Consider the following 15,790-nt stretch of genomic DNA (forward strand, 5'->3'; position numbering starts at 1 on the left):
GGTTTAACACATGGATATGGATATGAATGCGACCAATAAAATTTTAAAAAAATAAAAAAATATATAATTTTTTTAGAACATTTTTTTAAAGTGATAAACTACGTAAAAGGCAATTCAGAAAATAGTATTATTTGCTTCTTTTTTTTTTTCACTAGACCGTATTGTTTGCTTTCGGATAGACATAAATGGTCCATAAGAAATCACTCTCTCAAGAGTCTACACATGTCGTGAAATAGTGTCATCTCGCTAGCAGCCCTATCCCCTTCAAAAAAGATGCAATTCGCACCCAGAACAAATTTTGCATAAAGGATACCCTCCCATGCGGCTCTAAGCTCGACATTAATGATAAAAGTATCGAAGCCTCCGACCACCACCATTAGAAGAATAATTTCACAAAAACAGATCAAACAGTTATAATTATAAATTTATAATCATCTAAGTCTTTTCATGACTGAATGGGATGGCTTATCCTTATTCATCGAGCATCATTTAGGGCCAATAGAGCCCTAGTTCTTTAACTAGATTAAAGCCACATATTTCAAGTTTATCCTATTGAAAAGAATCCACCATTGGAGATTTATTCAATGAGGAGTTTACTATCAAAGACTCTACCTGCGGCAAAGTTTATCCAACACATTCCAATCTAGAATTTTTGTCCAAATCTTAAACCAGATTGTACATACTAATTGAATCCAGCTCTGAAATTCTAGACAATGGTTGTTGTAAAGACTAAATTATACTGTAATTTAGCCTTTACGCTCAATTATATTGTATATCATAATAAAGACTAATCTATTATGTTAAATAATTTAATATTATGTTATATTATAAAAAATTAATTAACGCTAATAATTATAATATTTTATATCTTTATTATTATATTATACTGTAAATATAATATTATATTATAATATATCATAATACATTGATATGTTATGTTAAATAATTTAATATTATATTAAATTATTATGTTATAGTATACAATATTATAGTACTATATTATAGTAATATTATATTACATTACAGTAATATTATATTGTATCATATATTTATATATTAATATATATTATATTTTATTATACTCTGTTAGATAATACTATGCAATGTTCTTTATAGTCATTTTGTTATACCAAAAGTATTTTCTCAGTTTGTTTACCAAATACATGTTAAAGTACCACAACACTTTAAAAATATAGTTACCAAATAATAAACATCTTTTTATAAAAGTTCTGCTTCAGAAAACTCTACTTCCAAAAGCTGTACTGCCAACAGCTCCTCCAAATCATATCTTTTTAGTTTGTGTTCTATGAAATATTCTCTGTTTATGTGAAAAAATGGCCAAACAACGTCAAGTCTGGGCTGACACTATATAAACTGGCTCCTTTTCTAATTGTTGAGCCCTCATGTAAACGTGCAGAGAATTTTGGCTGTTAAATAAAAGATTAACCCCCAACAGGCCACATCACAAGCCTTGCAAGAAAGACCTTTTGATCCAAACGTTCAGTCTGCAACCCATGCAGGTGATTTACCACCAATCAAAACCAAAGATCTTCACATGCTTCCAAGCAGAAGAGTTTAGCAAACCGATCTCCATCGCAAAACCTTGAGCACAATATATATATATATATATTTGAGATAACAATATATCAGATGATGTTAACAACAATAATTACAATAATTACAAAAATTACAGTATTCTCGGACACAACAAAACAAATCATCCTTTTCTTTGCTTATTTGGATGATTTTATAATCAAATTTTGGAAAATAAATTTGAATGAACTACAAAAACATGAAGCTGACAACCGTGACTCCAAAATGAGATGCTTCAATTCCAACACATCCACTATCCACCCAATGAGTTTTATGGTGACAAATCAACTGTAAGAAAGCCAGCCATTGATGAACCAAACAGAACTCCTGCTGCCTGATACCGGAGACAGTTGCAGCTGACACCATCTCACACATATTACTAATAAATGTCACCGGTATAGAGCTGTCAGTAGGGTTGCAGGGATGCAACAATGTGAACTCTGTTGGGCTTTCTTTTCTTCTCTTTTTGTCCAGAAAACAAAATTAGTCTACAAAAGGAACCTCGTTCTGTCATCTCTCCTCATGACACTATACACTGCTTGGACCTGAAAAGACAAATTGAGACAAAAGTTCAGTACACCATGTATCCTGGTAAGGAAACACCAGCAAATAAGCCTTATCTCAATGGATTATGCTGCCTTCCCACAAAAAATGAGCATTCAAGCTATGGAGTATGTTTATAAGATAGAAAGAAACCTCTTCAACAGAACAAACTCTAATAGGTCCGATGTTTACAGAAACATATTTGCGCCTTGAAGATAGTCTCTGAGTTACTTGTTCCTGTTCAAAATCCAGCACATAAGCCCCTTTTGATGATTATATCAAACATAACTATAATGCATCACAAGCTACTATGCTTGTCAGGATTCAATAAGTTAAAACTGTTTCAATGGAACTAACTGCGCCTGTATGCATCAGCCTATGTAGCTTAAAACAACAGGAAGAAGTGTCAAATTTCTCATAAATGGAAAAATGATTGAAAAAATAAAGCAAATAGCACTTACTAATAGCACTTGGAAATATCTTGCAACTACTGGAATTCACTTATTTTATTTATAACGGACATAGCCAAGCATCTTTTCAATTTTCTTGTAGAAATTCCCAGCCATTACCTGACTGCTTGTTGTTCCCCATTTTTTACATCACAAAGGGAAATGCAACATAAACAGCATAAGTACAGTTTTATCATTTTTTTTTTTAAAAAAATCTGAGCTTTAAAACTTTCAGAAACATTGGATAAAACAGAACATAGATTTTTGTCTCGAAGTAATGGAGTCTTATGCCCAATATTAGCCCCCATCACCAGCATAGATTTTTGGTACTTTATAATGTAGAGTGACAGCTTAAATGCCAGGTGTCAAAAGTTTATTTGAAGTGGGTTGATAATACTAGGGTAGCATCCCACCTTCGACCTCTTCTTGTTAGGTATTATATAGAACTTTTGACAAAAGGTGTCATTGACTAGTCAACGTGGTCGGTGATACACATGTTTGCATGCATGTGTATTACACGAAATTTTTTTACTCGAGCTGATTTTTTCTTAATATCTCATGTCAGATTGTAAATAACTAGACAGAAGGTTCTGATTAAATATATCAGCATCTATAGTTCTTAACATCCTTGAACTGCCAACTGGACTAAAGTTTGGAATCATATTTGAAGAAGTGAATGTTCCAACATTCAAAAACTTAACATGTTAAAAAGTAAGATGCTCAGATTTCAAATCCCAATGTCTTCAATTACTTGAGTTCACAGCATCTTGTAGTTGCTTATAATAATTGGTCATGCTTTTCAAAAGATTCACTGTCTTATTCCTGAAATCAGGTACTAAGGCTCTGCATGTAACTTAAATGGTAAGATCAATAACCAGGATCAAAAAACTTAGCGCATCACCAAACATATGGACATACTGTTGTTCACAATAAGTGTATCACCAAAATTGTGACCATCCCAAAGACATTAACTATTTTTTCAAGTGCAATACAAACTATGTTGACCTAAACCCAGGAAGACATGGGTTTAAATTTTTAAAATAGAAAAGCAGATACAGTGGGTTCATATGGTGAGTTAAAAGAATGTAACTTCTCATTGTTTCAACGATCTTGTATTGGGGACATTAGCGAAGGAATATTTGAGGGAAAGATGCTAAGCTAAATTTTATCATTTAAATTTACGTAAGGGGAATGTCGCTGCTTCGCTAAATGAAGTAGAATATTCCTGTTAATGTTGCCCATTAATACAGCTACAGCAAAATCTAAATCTTGACAGAGACAACCGGGACTGTTGATCATTTGGATGAGCTTAGGAATGTTGATAACCTTGAATCCATAAAAACAATTGGTGAAAACTAAACAGCATATGCATTACAAGCAAAATTCAAGTAAAGAGTGTTTGAACAACTGGTTTAAGTTGGAAGACTTAAGAATTTAAAGCAGCCAAAACCATGAGGGAATAGTTGAATGAGGCTAATCAATGGGAAATCAGAAAATGAGTACATGAGGATGAGCTCCACATGACTGATCCCCTAGACCCTGACTGTGACTGACTTAGAAATGTAACTAAAACTAGCTGATCAAGCCTAGGTTCAAGTCAAGCAGAATATCGGCCTATTTCTAATGCGTTGATACCCTTAAAACCTTTCTGGGTATCAGACTCAAGGTCATCTTTACACAAATATTGACTATGATCTTTTAAACCATCATAAGTATATAACTAGCTGACACATCACAAGTTGGATAATGAAAGCCATGCATAATGAAAACATATAAAACCATTATATTATCTAGATAAGCCATCACAAGGATTGAGCTGGGGTTTGCTTCGACTTGGCATGATATCAATTTTAAGCCTAGAAGCCAAGATCAAGCTTGGCTGGTTTACATCTGATTGATGCTTGAAAAAGCTAAGAGTCAAGCCAAACACTATCCACTCACAAGGAGCTTGAATCAGTTGCATAGACATTATTTTATAGGCTCGAATCACATATGATGGACTGTCATTCTGTTGGCAGATATAAAAGTAGTTTGAACATTAATTGTATAAATACTTTAAAAAGCCTAGGTCAATTCTCTTATGAGGATGATTATCTTCAAGTGGACCACTATTTTGGCTTTACCATCTAATACATGTTTATCAAACTACATTAAGGAAAACGATGATGCTTCTAACATAATTTCAGTATGAATCCCTTAAGAAAAATAACAAGTCAAAGAAAACTAAGAAAGATACCACTTGAATAGAAGGTAATATGTGATTTTACTATTTCATGGGAGTGGCACCGTGTAAAGTAAACTCATACCCTATTTCTTCTAATGAAGCAGTGGTCAAGGCCAAAGGAAAGAAAATGACTTGTTTATAAATAACTCTCATGGTTAAAAAGTAGAGCTTTCTTAGAGGATTTGTATCATTAATGCACATAACACAGATAAATGACACAGGAAGACACAGGCAGATAAAACCTAGGTAGGAGCTAAAAGGTGCTTTTACTATAGGAGATTTGCTCCCCGATAATATTGATAAAATGGGGTCAAAAGAAATGGCTGATGTTTCTTGCAATTGGCCACTTATTTAGTGATTAGCTATTTTATTTTTTCTTTGTACTTTATGCTTGTTGATTGTTTTTTTCGATAACTCCATCTATATTTTCTACATAGCCAGTCCCAAGCTCGGATAAAGGAGTTGGATTGATGGCTAGTTTTAAAATTATACTCACATCTGATGAACATATATTTGTACAAGAAAACCATTGAGGCGTTGTCTACATGAGACCCTGGGTATAGTGAAAAGTGAGCAACGGTCAACTAGGGTGTTCCCCAGAAGTGACATGTCACGTCCGCGCTTGGACGTTGTGAGAACTACGCAAGGTTCTCACACTTTTTTGGATAGGTATATAGGTAAAGAAGTTAGTCTAAGAAAGCAAGATATGTCTAGAGACTTGGAATATAGGATCATTGACAAGGAAACTAATAGATACAATGGCTAGCAGAAGAGTTAACATAGTTTTCCTGCAAGTGACTAAGTGGACAAGAAAAAAGGCAAAGGAAGCTAGTAAGATGGCTTATAAACATTGGTATACTAAAAAAAATAGAAATCAAATGGAACATACCTTGAACGTTCTCTCTCTATCCCTTTATAGAGAGAAGCTTCTAAGGAACCCCTTTAGGCTTGCTGACTCGATCTCGGGAAACCCTCTTTTATTCCCCTTGATTTTCCTATATTCTTCCCTCTTTTCTCCTTTCTCTCTCCTTCCCTCTCTTTCCTTCTTTCCCTAGCAGGTGGTTTTCTTCGGCCCTAGGTGGTGAGAGAAGGCTGCAACTACAATTTTCAGTAGCAATTAGAAGAGGCTATAAAATAGCGGCAAAAGAACACAACGATAGATTTGGGAGTCGTTAGTGAACATTATAATACAGTGGCAAGATGAAGTCATAGGGGCAAATCTGAGCAGTCAATGGAAGGAGAGTGCAGGATAGTAACAAGCATTGTTTGTTGTACTGATACATATTGCCCCATACCGAGCATACCTTACTGTATCGGTATCGAACCGAGACTCGGTATAGAGGATGCAATAGCATTATCAATACTATACTAACATGACACTAGCATGGGGTCCAATCCTGAGAAGGCAAACCTTGGCGACAAGATGTCATAACAATCAACGAAGGTGGATTAGGGTTGATGGTGAGTAGTGGCTACGGGAAGATAGTAAGAGAAGATTGCAATGAAGAATCTAGGACTCGTTTGGTTCGTGGAAAGAATTTTTTCTCGAATGTTTTTTCTGGAAAGATGATTTTCGAGAATATGATGCCTGAAAATATGGTTTTAGTATGTTTGATTGATCATGGAAAAGTGGCACGTTCCAAAATAGCTTATGTTTGATTCAGCATCTACTTTTCTGAAAAAGTTGTATGAAAGACGGAAAGACTTTATCCATGGATTTTGATAGCTTAAGGGTATATTAGAAAAAAAGGGATCCCAATTTTCAATTAGTGGGAAAGTAGCTTTTCCATATCCCCCATGGATTTTTCTTTTTCATGACACATAAAAATTTTATTCCCATGCAAATGCTACTTTTCTATCTCTCTCATTTGAAAACTCCAATCAAACAAGAGATATTTTTTTGTTTTTTCGTTGACCACATTTTTCTTCATTTTTCTGCAAACCAAATGAGTCCCTAGGAAGCAATAAGAGGAGGCCATGGAGAGATGATGCAAGGTAGCGGGACATTGCAGCATTGACAGCAGAGAAAAGAGACCAAGGTGAAAGATTTGGGCAATGATGAGAGAAAGTTGCTGCATGGCGGTGAGAGAAGGCCGTAAGAGCAGTTCTAGGTGGTGATGAGTAAATATTGCGAGAGGGTTTCGCAACAAAGTTGGGTCAGGGTGAACAAAGGCTATGGGACAACAATGTGAGGTGGCTATGGCGATAAATCTAGGTGACAACAAGGATTCCATGAAGGCATGAGCAAAGTTGAAGAACTTAGTCATCAAAGAAGTGGCGTTCAAAAGATCATGGATGAGTACAATAATGTATTCTAGGTCTAGATCGATGTTGATAGAGGCTATTTGCAATGGTGAGCCAAGGGGTGAAAGGTGGACTCCGATGAGAATGGGATGTGAGGAGGACAACAATGCACCAAATTGACATGTCAAATTTGGGACAGCCGATAGTGGTTTGAAATTTGAAATTTGAAAGATTTTTTCTTGTTTTGGCTAGGCTTTATTGGTTGTCCAAAGTTAGGCTAATGGATGTTGTGAACTTAGTTTGCCATTTTTATTGTTTAGGCAAGGCCAAATAATATTTGGGTTGCATCTTTCCCCTGCCTCTTTCCATGTTCTCTTTTTTCTCTCCTTTTTCCTTTTTCTTTCTTTTCTTATTTATTGTCTTTTCTCCATTCATTTATCAACAAAATGTAGGGTGCTTTGCCTTCCTTTATCAGATAAAAACAACAATAATAAGGATGAAGCTGACAGATCACAATAAGAATAAAAATCACGAAACTAGTAATTGTGGGGTGTTAAACCTACAAAGATCTTGAAGGATGCAGAAGTCCTCAACATGGATAAAAGTGATGAAAAATAATATGGAAAGCTTAAACTAACATCTAAGGGAACTCTTGCTTAATGGAGATTCATAAAACTGACCCCATGTAGTTGAGACAAGACTTGATGGCTATGGTTATTTCTTGCATTTCTGTTGATTATTGCAGTAGCTCATTTACTCCATAATATATAGTAATAAGTGCAAGATTGAAGCTGATAGATGACTATAAAGATAATGTCATGAAATTAGTAATTTTGCAGGCATTGAACCTAAAAAATCTTGCTTTGCATTAAATCTTCATTTAGAGTTTTTTTCCATGAAATATGAATTAATAACAACTCTATGAATATGAATCAGAAAATGTGGTTATATCAGCACTCCTTAGTTATAGATTATTTTTTTTAACTAAACTAAAATTCAATAAGCACGGTATTTTCACAAACCTCTAGGATTGGCCGTTGGAGTACAGATACAACAGCAGAAACCATAGCTTGGACAAAATCATCACCTCCAGTACCAATTGCTGTAAACCCTCTAAACATTGGATATGTGTTTACCTGTAGAATTAGCAATAAAACAGATAGGTAGTTACGTTCAGGAAAAATTCATTCTCAATGGTTATGCAAATTAAACTACTGATTTCTATTGCTGGTCTAAGATGTAAATATCTGAATAAATTTTACTTCACCAGCCAATGAATTCAGCTTGCTATCAGTAAAACATACGTTTCGACTGATCAACCATCCAGTCAACATTTTCCAGTGTTAAATTAACAAGGATAATCAAGTTAGCTGCAATAAAAATATCCTTATGCATAAACAAAACCATACAAAAGAAGTGACAAACTAAATACCTTCTGATCTAGAACAAGCCATTCGTTAGCAGCATCATCAGTCAAAGTACCACCAATAACAAAAATATTTGCGGTTTGTGCAACTCTTCCTTCTGACTTTGATGATTCTGGATCAGATTGAACATAATTTGCAGGATAAACAGCATGCAACAGAGTTAAGATGTTACTTCATATTTTGAACCATTAATGCATACCAACATAAAATGCCAAAGTAGTAAACATCCTAATCAAAAAAAAAAAAAAAACCAGCATTTATAACAGCAACGAAAATTATGTTATTTACCAACAAATTAATACTTTTAGAGAAGTTCAAGTAATATTAAAAAAGAAAATATTTTAGTATTTAATGTGTAACTCCTGGAAAGGGCCACAGAAGAGCATATTCAAGATGCAACAGGGGTCTGACTCCATTTTGGAAGACATTATATCATACTACTGCTTGGCACATGATATGCAAGTGAGAAAAGGTATGGATGGCTGTGATTAGCAAGGAAGATGGAAATTTAAAGGCCAAGGCACTCTAGGATTTCCCCGCCTCTCAACATAGGATAGGCATGGGAAAACATGAAAGGTCGGTACTCTTTAAGAAAATATGTTTACATTTTCTCCACTTAGCATGCCTAATCCTTTTTCCTTCTTTTGGCATGTGGCATCTGAGGAAAGAAGCTTCACTGTCTGGAGCTGGCCATGCATTGCCAGGCCCCAAACTCTCTCCCACTACTTATAGTAAGATGCTAAGCACCTCCTAAATAAGGATGGAAGGCAAAGAATGCAGGTAATTCAGTTGCCTTGGCTTTACCAGTCATTAGCAGCATTAGACCCATAAAATCCATGTGCATCAGATGCCTACCTATTTCAGTATCTAGTGCACCATAAAAGCAGATAGCAGAATCTAAAGCACCAGCATCATAAGCCGTTCACAAGTTTACTTAGTAAGTTAACAATCATAAAGTCTTCTTTAATCTATTAATCATCTTTAGAGATTGTCAATTTGTACTTCTCTATAATGGAAGATGCATACTTACTTTCGTATTCCAAAGGAAATAATGGCGTTCTACCAAAAAAAGAAAAGAGTCATGGTGATGTGGGAATATGTCAAACTAACTTCTAGCAAAAGACACATCATAGATGGTTAATGATTGCTTTCCGTTTATCACACTAATTGAAAAACACCACAAATGCAACCATGGTTGAAGCAGTGTTTGTCACTTGGTCAACCAACACAATCATGTTATAGCTATCATTTTTGTCTGTAGATATTATAAAGTAAGCTTCATTTTCTAGCTTATAGATATTGTAAAGGTTATAATGAAAAAAACCAAAGGATGCAGCTAGGCCTCTATTAAATGGTATTACACATTTTTAAAGGAATTTTAATATAAATTGAAAAGAGGGTGAGCCTTAGTGCAATAGTGAAGTTGCTCCATTGTGACCTAGATATTATGGGTTTAAAATACTAAAATAGCCTCTTTGAATATGGGGATAAGGGTGCGTACATCTGACCCTCACCAAATCCTGCAGTGGTGGAAGCCTTATGCATTGAGCTACCGTTTTGATATATAAATTGAAAGGCAAGAGAAAAGGAACCCAATTACTCGATATAGACTATTCAATATGTCACCAGGCACTATGCATGTCTCTTGTGCAATGTACATTAAGGGTTCAAAGGTACATTACTTTCCCCCTATGCAAACAATTCAAACTTCACTTCAATTGAAAGAGGCCACTCATCGACATTTCATTCCATGTCAGAAACTTGGTTTCTTAATTGAGCAAAAAAAAAAAACAAACAACCTTCAGCAAAGAGGCCTCCAAAGTGAACTCCTATGGGGTTAAACATGCATCTAATGATGCTTTAATGCAAGGTTTGTTATGTCGGTCAGTGTCGTACCGTACCGAACATATCATACCATACTAGTACCAAACCGGTATGCAGTCTCATATCGTACCGACACTGGATACACCTCGCCATCTTGTATTGTACCACGTACAAACACTGTAATAGAATGGTACCAGTACAGGATCTGGTATTGAGACAGCAAACCTTGCTTTAATGCCTTCCTACTCACTCCCCCTTATAAATAGGATATTTAAATAGGATGGTTTGTAATGATTAATGATAATTTTTTATCGCCTAAAGTGTGCACTTCTTATGCCTTTTCCTTGTACAAACCTACATATTTATAGGCATGTTGCTGCCTTAGGAAGTTTCAAACCAATAATGACAATGAATTATATAGACTAGCACAAATATATCTAACTCGATATGAAGTCTATTTCCTTGATAGCAAAATAATGGAATCCTGTCGATTCCTTTCTTCATCATCTTTATCGATATTTTCTGCCCTTGATGACACAATCAATATATACATACATATAGAGACACAGACACATGCACACACTATATGCATGTGTTTGCACAGGCACACACTCTCTATATATCTATGCATGTATGGCTGTATGCATGCATGTATTGTGTATGTATGGTTATCGTCATACATGTCGATATTTATGGGTACCCTAGTCCAATTGAAATGATAACTATAATGAATCCATACAGTGTCTTTTTTTTTTTTGGATAATGAATCCAATACAGTTGCATGCTGGAACTTGTCTAAAGTGGATCCACAATTCTGGTTTTAAATACCACGACCTCAAGCATAACCATATAACACCTCACAGTATATAGCAATCTGAATCTAAGTCTATTTGCATCCTTTCTTAAGGTAGAAAGACCTCATTTAGCATTGTTTTTTTATTTGCATTAATCAATATACTGACATTAAACATTCCAGAATCCTGCTTTTCGCCATTAGCTGAAACTTTTCTTATAGTATTTTGAAAATTCATCACTTCAAGGAATTCATAAATCCAAGATCTGACTCAACCTTTGTTGATGATTTAGCCATTCAAGACTTACTAATTACTGGCCCATGGAACAAGCAGAAAATAAACCAAATTCTTTACAAACTTTTAAAATATTTTTATGATAATAAAGTAAAAGTTTTCCTAAACAGAAACCTGATATTTGGTAGTACACATACAAAAACATATATTCCTAAAGAAAGAGATACATATTATTAGTAATGTCCATAAATTCTCCACGAGGAATTAACTACTGCATTTTCCATCAAGAGGCTTACTGAAATTCAAAAGAAACAAGCCCAAACATGCAGTTTCAATGATCTCGACTGTCACAGGACAACATAAAAGCCTAGTTATAACAATGCAGGTACGTCACAATCATAGTCTATGCATCAACCAAAACCAAATTCATTAGGAACATTCGACCAAACTGCCTGAAACTGCATTTAAACTATAGTTCAAATTACCCTCTGGCTAGTCTTCTCTACATAGATCCAATCCTTTAACATCAGGCCAAGTTATGGAGTCCCCAAGACATGGTCTCAGAGGCCACCATTATGTTATCATGCATACACATAATGGGATTGACCATAATCCTCATTATTTAGCCATTCCTGCATTATAACAGCTGTTATATGGCCTTCAACCTGCAACATCAAGTGGCCAAATCACTGTATGTCTATGACTTGGTTCAAAGCCCCCCCCCCCCCTCCCCACACACACAACATTATGTTATGCATATATAGAAAAATGATGATAACAGCTTCTATATATATATAAGAGGAAGAACAACCATTCTTTTACCTTATCATTGTACAACAGATTAAAACGATATTCTTATTAAATTTAAATATCCATCTCAATCCAACAAAGTATGCTATTCTTTGATTAATGCCAAAATTAGATAATGCCGTTATTTTACCATTATTTTCCATTTCAACAACTGATAATAGCCATTATAACATACATTATTTCGTTTAATAAAAATAAAAAAGATGGCGAAATAGACAAATAACAATTTCATTTCCGCTACAATGGTAAAACGGTTTCAGAACACGGTAACAATAATAGGATAACAATGATGTTTAAACCACGCTCTATGACAAAACTTGCCTAACTTCAGTTACCCTCCTCCTACATTAACGTTGAACTCTAACCTCCAATTCCTCAATGGCATCCATAAATCTTTAAGGGGAAAAGGATATTTAAGACCTTCCAACAAATTAGCAATCTCTAACAAACGCCGCTCGCTCAAAAGATTAAAACCAACACCACGAGCAGCAAAAGATAGCAAAAAGAAACAAGAATATAGGGGGCAAATCATAACCTTTGAATTGGGGGAAGGGGAGAAGGCATTGGGTTTACCGGAATTGGCCTCGTGGGATGGATCTTGGTCCTCCTGGGGAGCCGAAGAGGGGGCGGCGAGCGATGGAGTATCGCCGTTGGAGCGGCCCAGAGGAGCGGCTCCATGGAACAAACTAATCCTAAGCTTAGAGGTGAGGAGAAGAGTGGACGCGAAGGAGGAGAGATTGGGACGGTGGAAGGGACGCCGTGGCGCCGATGACCGGACGGAGCGCATAACGGCTCGGAAGGCCATCCTTCAAAACTCCTACACGTTTTCCATCGGAGGTCGCTGGTTTAAATAGTTTTGATTTAAAAACAGCAAGAGCGAGAATGCCAAATCTTCCGAAATACCAAAAAAAAGTCAAAGATATAGTTCTAATATACCATTTTTGGTTGAATGGACTTGGACCGAGTTTTTTTCTTTTAATTAATTTTAGGTTTTTTTGAGAATATCCTTCTAAATATCGTATTTTATATAAATACACTTCTAAAATTGATATTTGTATGTATATCCTCTATCATTGTACAAATGCCCCTAATATGACAGTTGTTTTAACGATGTTAAGAAAAAATCATATTTATATTAATTAAAAATAAAATAAAATTTTGAAATAATGCTAATGTCCCTGTTTTCTTTTTTCGCTACCCATTAAGAATATTTTAGTTATTTTAATTTAAAATCGTTATTTTTTTTAATGCTATTAGATAACATGGGTACATAAGCAAAAACAAAAATAAAAAATGGTAGAATAGCAAAACAAGTGTTTTACGAGGATATACATGCAAATATCAATTTTGGAAGGGTATTCATGCAAAATCCGATATTTAGGAGGATATTCATGCAAAAAAAAAACCCTTCATTTTTCATCGCTATCTATTTCCTAAATATACAAAAAAAAAGATGCCATCGAGTTTATATAAAGTGTGATTTATTCTCTGCATTATTATCCCTCCAATAAAATACCCCAAACTTCTATCTCATAGAACAAGTACTATTCTTCCAGTAGCATTCGAATAAGTTTCATTTATTTTCTCAAAATTTATTCAACGACCATAGCCTAAATGATCTTCTTTTTTTTTTAATTAGTATCCCATTATACTACTAAGAAATTTTGATTGATGATTTGATCTTCATGATCATGATTTTTGTGGAATACAATAGATTTCAAGTAAATGTTAAAAGATTTTTTTATGCATCATTTTTGTGGACGAGACATCGGGAAGGAATCACATAGTTATCTCAATCTACGATTTATTTTTAGTCTCTACTAGATTGTCTTTTTCGGGTTAATACCTAAAAATAATATCTTTTGCACCTAAAATAAATCCTCTCTATTCAGCACCATGTTTTTATAAATAGTCTAGATACAAATGCATTATTTATTTAGGAGTTTGACTATAATTTTTTTGCCTTTTGTTAAAAATAAAAGATTATATACCTTTTTCTTACTCGCATGGTTGAGATTTATCCAATTCCACTAGATGCCTCTAAAAACAACAACAATGTGCACCCAAGCAATGGGTTCATTGTAGTTCCATGATTTATTGTTTCAATGGAGTTAAGCACAATTACTAGCCTAAAATAGCCATGAGGTAGCTGGAATTAAAACATTGGATTTATAATGGCCACTATTAGCCTTAAAATGGTAAGTAATAGAAAATAACCAAAATAAAATATAGAAAATAACCACTATTTCTAGCTCAAATTATTATTCATAGAACAATTTTTTTTTTAAAAGACAAAATGTGTTAATAAAATAGAATGAGAAATTAAATTTTATAAATTATTTTTAGTAAATGAATTATGATAAAACAACATCTTTTATTCTAAATTTGTAACATTCGTTAGAATGGGACAATAACCTTGTTCTCATTATGTAACAGTAGTTATAATGGGACAATTACTAATTAATGGGAATGATCATTATTTAAGCTGCACATACCGAAATTGGTTATCATAATCAAACTCTATTAGGGACCCACAATATTATAATATTTAAGGATGGTGACAGGGCAGATAGCCAACTAACATGCATATGCAACAAGAGTTTGGAATATAGTTTTTTTTTTTGGCTTAAAAAAGATAGGTTTGATTACTAATAGATTTTGATTAGCATCCTAGATTGGACCCAAAACTTTAATTAGTCTCACTTCAGAGAGAGGTATAATATAGAAACCTGCGTGATAAATTTTATTATGTTTATTATATCTTACTATCTACAAAGCTATATTTGTACATAGTATTTTAGTAAGGCTTTAAAGAATTTAGTGGAAACTTAGCTGAGAGAAGCAGCACAGTTTTAGCTCACATTATTTAATTCATTTTTCAAGTTTTGTCCTATGTTGAAAATTTTAATAGCTAAATGACTTGCCATTGATCTTTTATCTGAATATTCAAAGCTTTTTCAAGGATATCTGCTGTTTAGAAGTCCCTGTTATGGTTTTAGTCTGGATTTAATTTATCAAGTCAAACACAATCAAATCAGGTTAACACATAATGGCCTAAATATTTATTGGTGTAGAAACTAATATAATCACAATAACCAATAGTTACAAAGTTCATGCATTACAGATGATCGTTTCATGCCGTTTAGTAGTTCACACCTTTTGCATCCTTTTGTTAATTATTTCTTCACTCGTCCCATATAGCTAAGTGAAGAATATTTTATATCTTTATATTTATTCACATGAAAAAGCATTTAGCTATCTTATGTAACATAATTATGATTATTATGTTTAACGATGATAGTGATGAACTTGGTTTTTCTATTTATCATATGACACTTGAAATATTGGAGGACACTGAATTTAGTTATGTGTATCATTTTTTTATCCCAAGGACTTTCAGTAAGAATTTTTTTGGTTCTGCTGAGGATCTCTTTTGGGGGTTTAGTTGCTATAAATCGCTAGTTCCTTTGCTAATTTAGTAAAAGTTTTTTAGACTTTTGCTGAAAAAATATATGTGATAGATTTGGTTGCCTTTAAATTTATAACCAACAAAATCACAAACCAAACAACAAAATTATTGAGGGCACTTTCTTAGCACTTATCTCTCACCTTATCCTAAAACTAGATTAGATGTGACAAATTCTTAGC

At 34.1% G+C, this 15,790-nt stretch overlaps 1 protein-coding gene across 2 annotated transcripts; it reads right to left on the bottom strand.

Moving 5' to 3' along the window:
• Positions 1–1,574: 1,574 nt before the first annotated feature.
• Positions 1,575–12,984, bottom strand: LOC103724100 (uncharacterized). Of its 2 annotated transcripts, XR_003383073.3 has the most exons (6): positions 12,716–12,984; positions 8,486–8,592; positions 8,076–8,189; positions 5,699–5,907; positions 2,290–2,373; positions 1,575–2,138 (listed from the first exon to the last, which is right to left on the bottom strand). XR_003383073.3 is itself a non-coding variant. In XM_008815255.5 (5 exons), the coding sequence occupies exons 1-5, from the start codon at positions 12,945–12,947 to the stop codon at positions 2,082–2,084; spliced, it is 594 nt and encodes a 197-aa protein (XP_008813477.1). In that variant the 5' UTR covers positions 12,948–12,984; the 3' UTR covers positions 1,575–2,081. The 2 variants fall into 2 exon arrangements, 1 of the variants encoding a protein (XP_008813477.1); XM_008815255.5 differs by lacking the exon at positions 5,699–5,907.
• Between the last annotated feature and the right edge of the window lie 2,806 nt (positions 12,985–15,790).

The sequence above is a fragment of the Phoenix dactylifera genome, chromosome 12 (genome assembly GCF_051530095.1).
Source record: "Phoenix dactylifera cultivar Ajwa chromosome 12, Ajwa_hap1_PhDact_Kaust_v1.1, whole genome shotgun sequence".
NCBI lineage: Eukaryota > Viridiplantae > Streptophyta > Magnoliopsida > Arecales > Arecaceae > Phoenix > Phoenix dactylifera.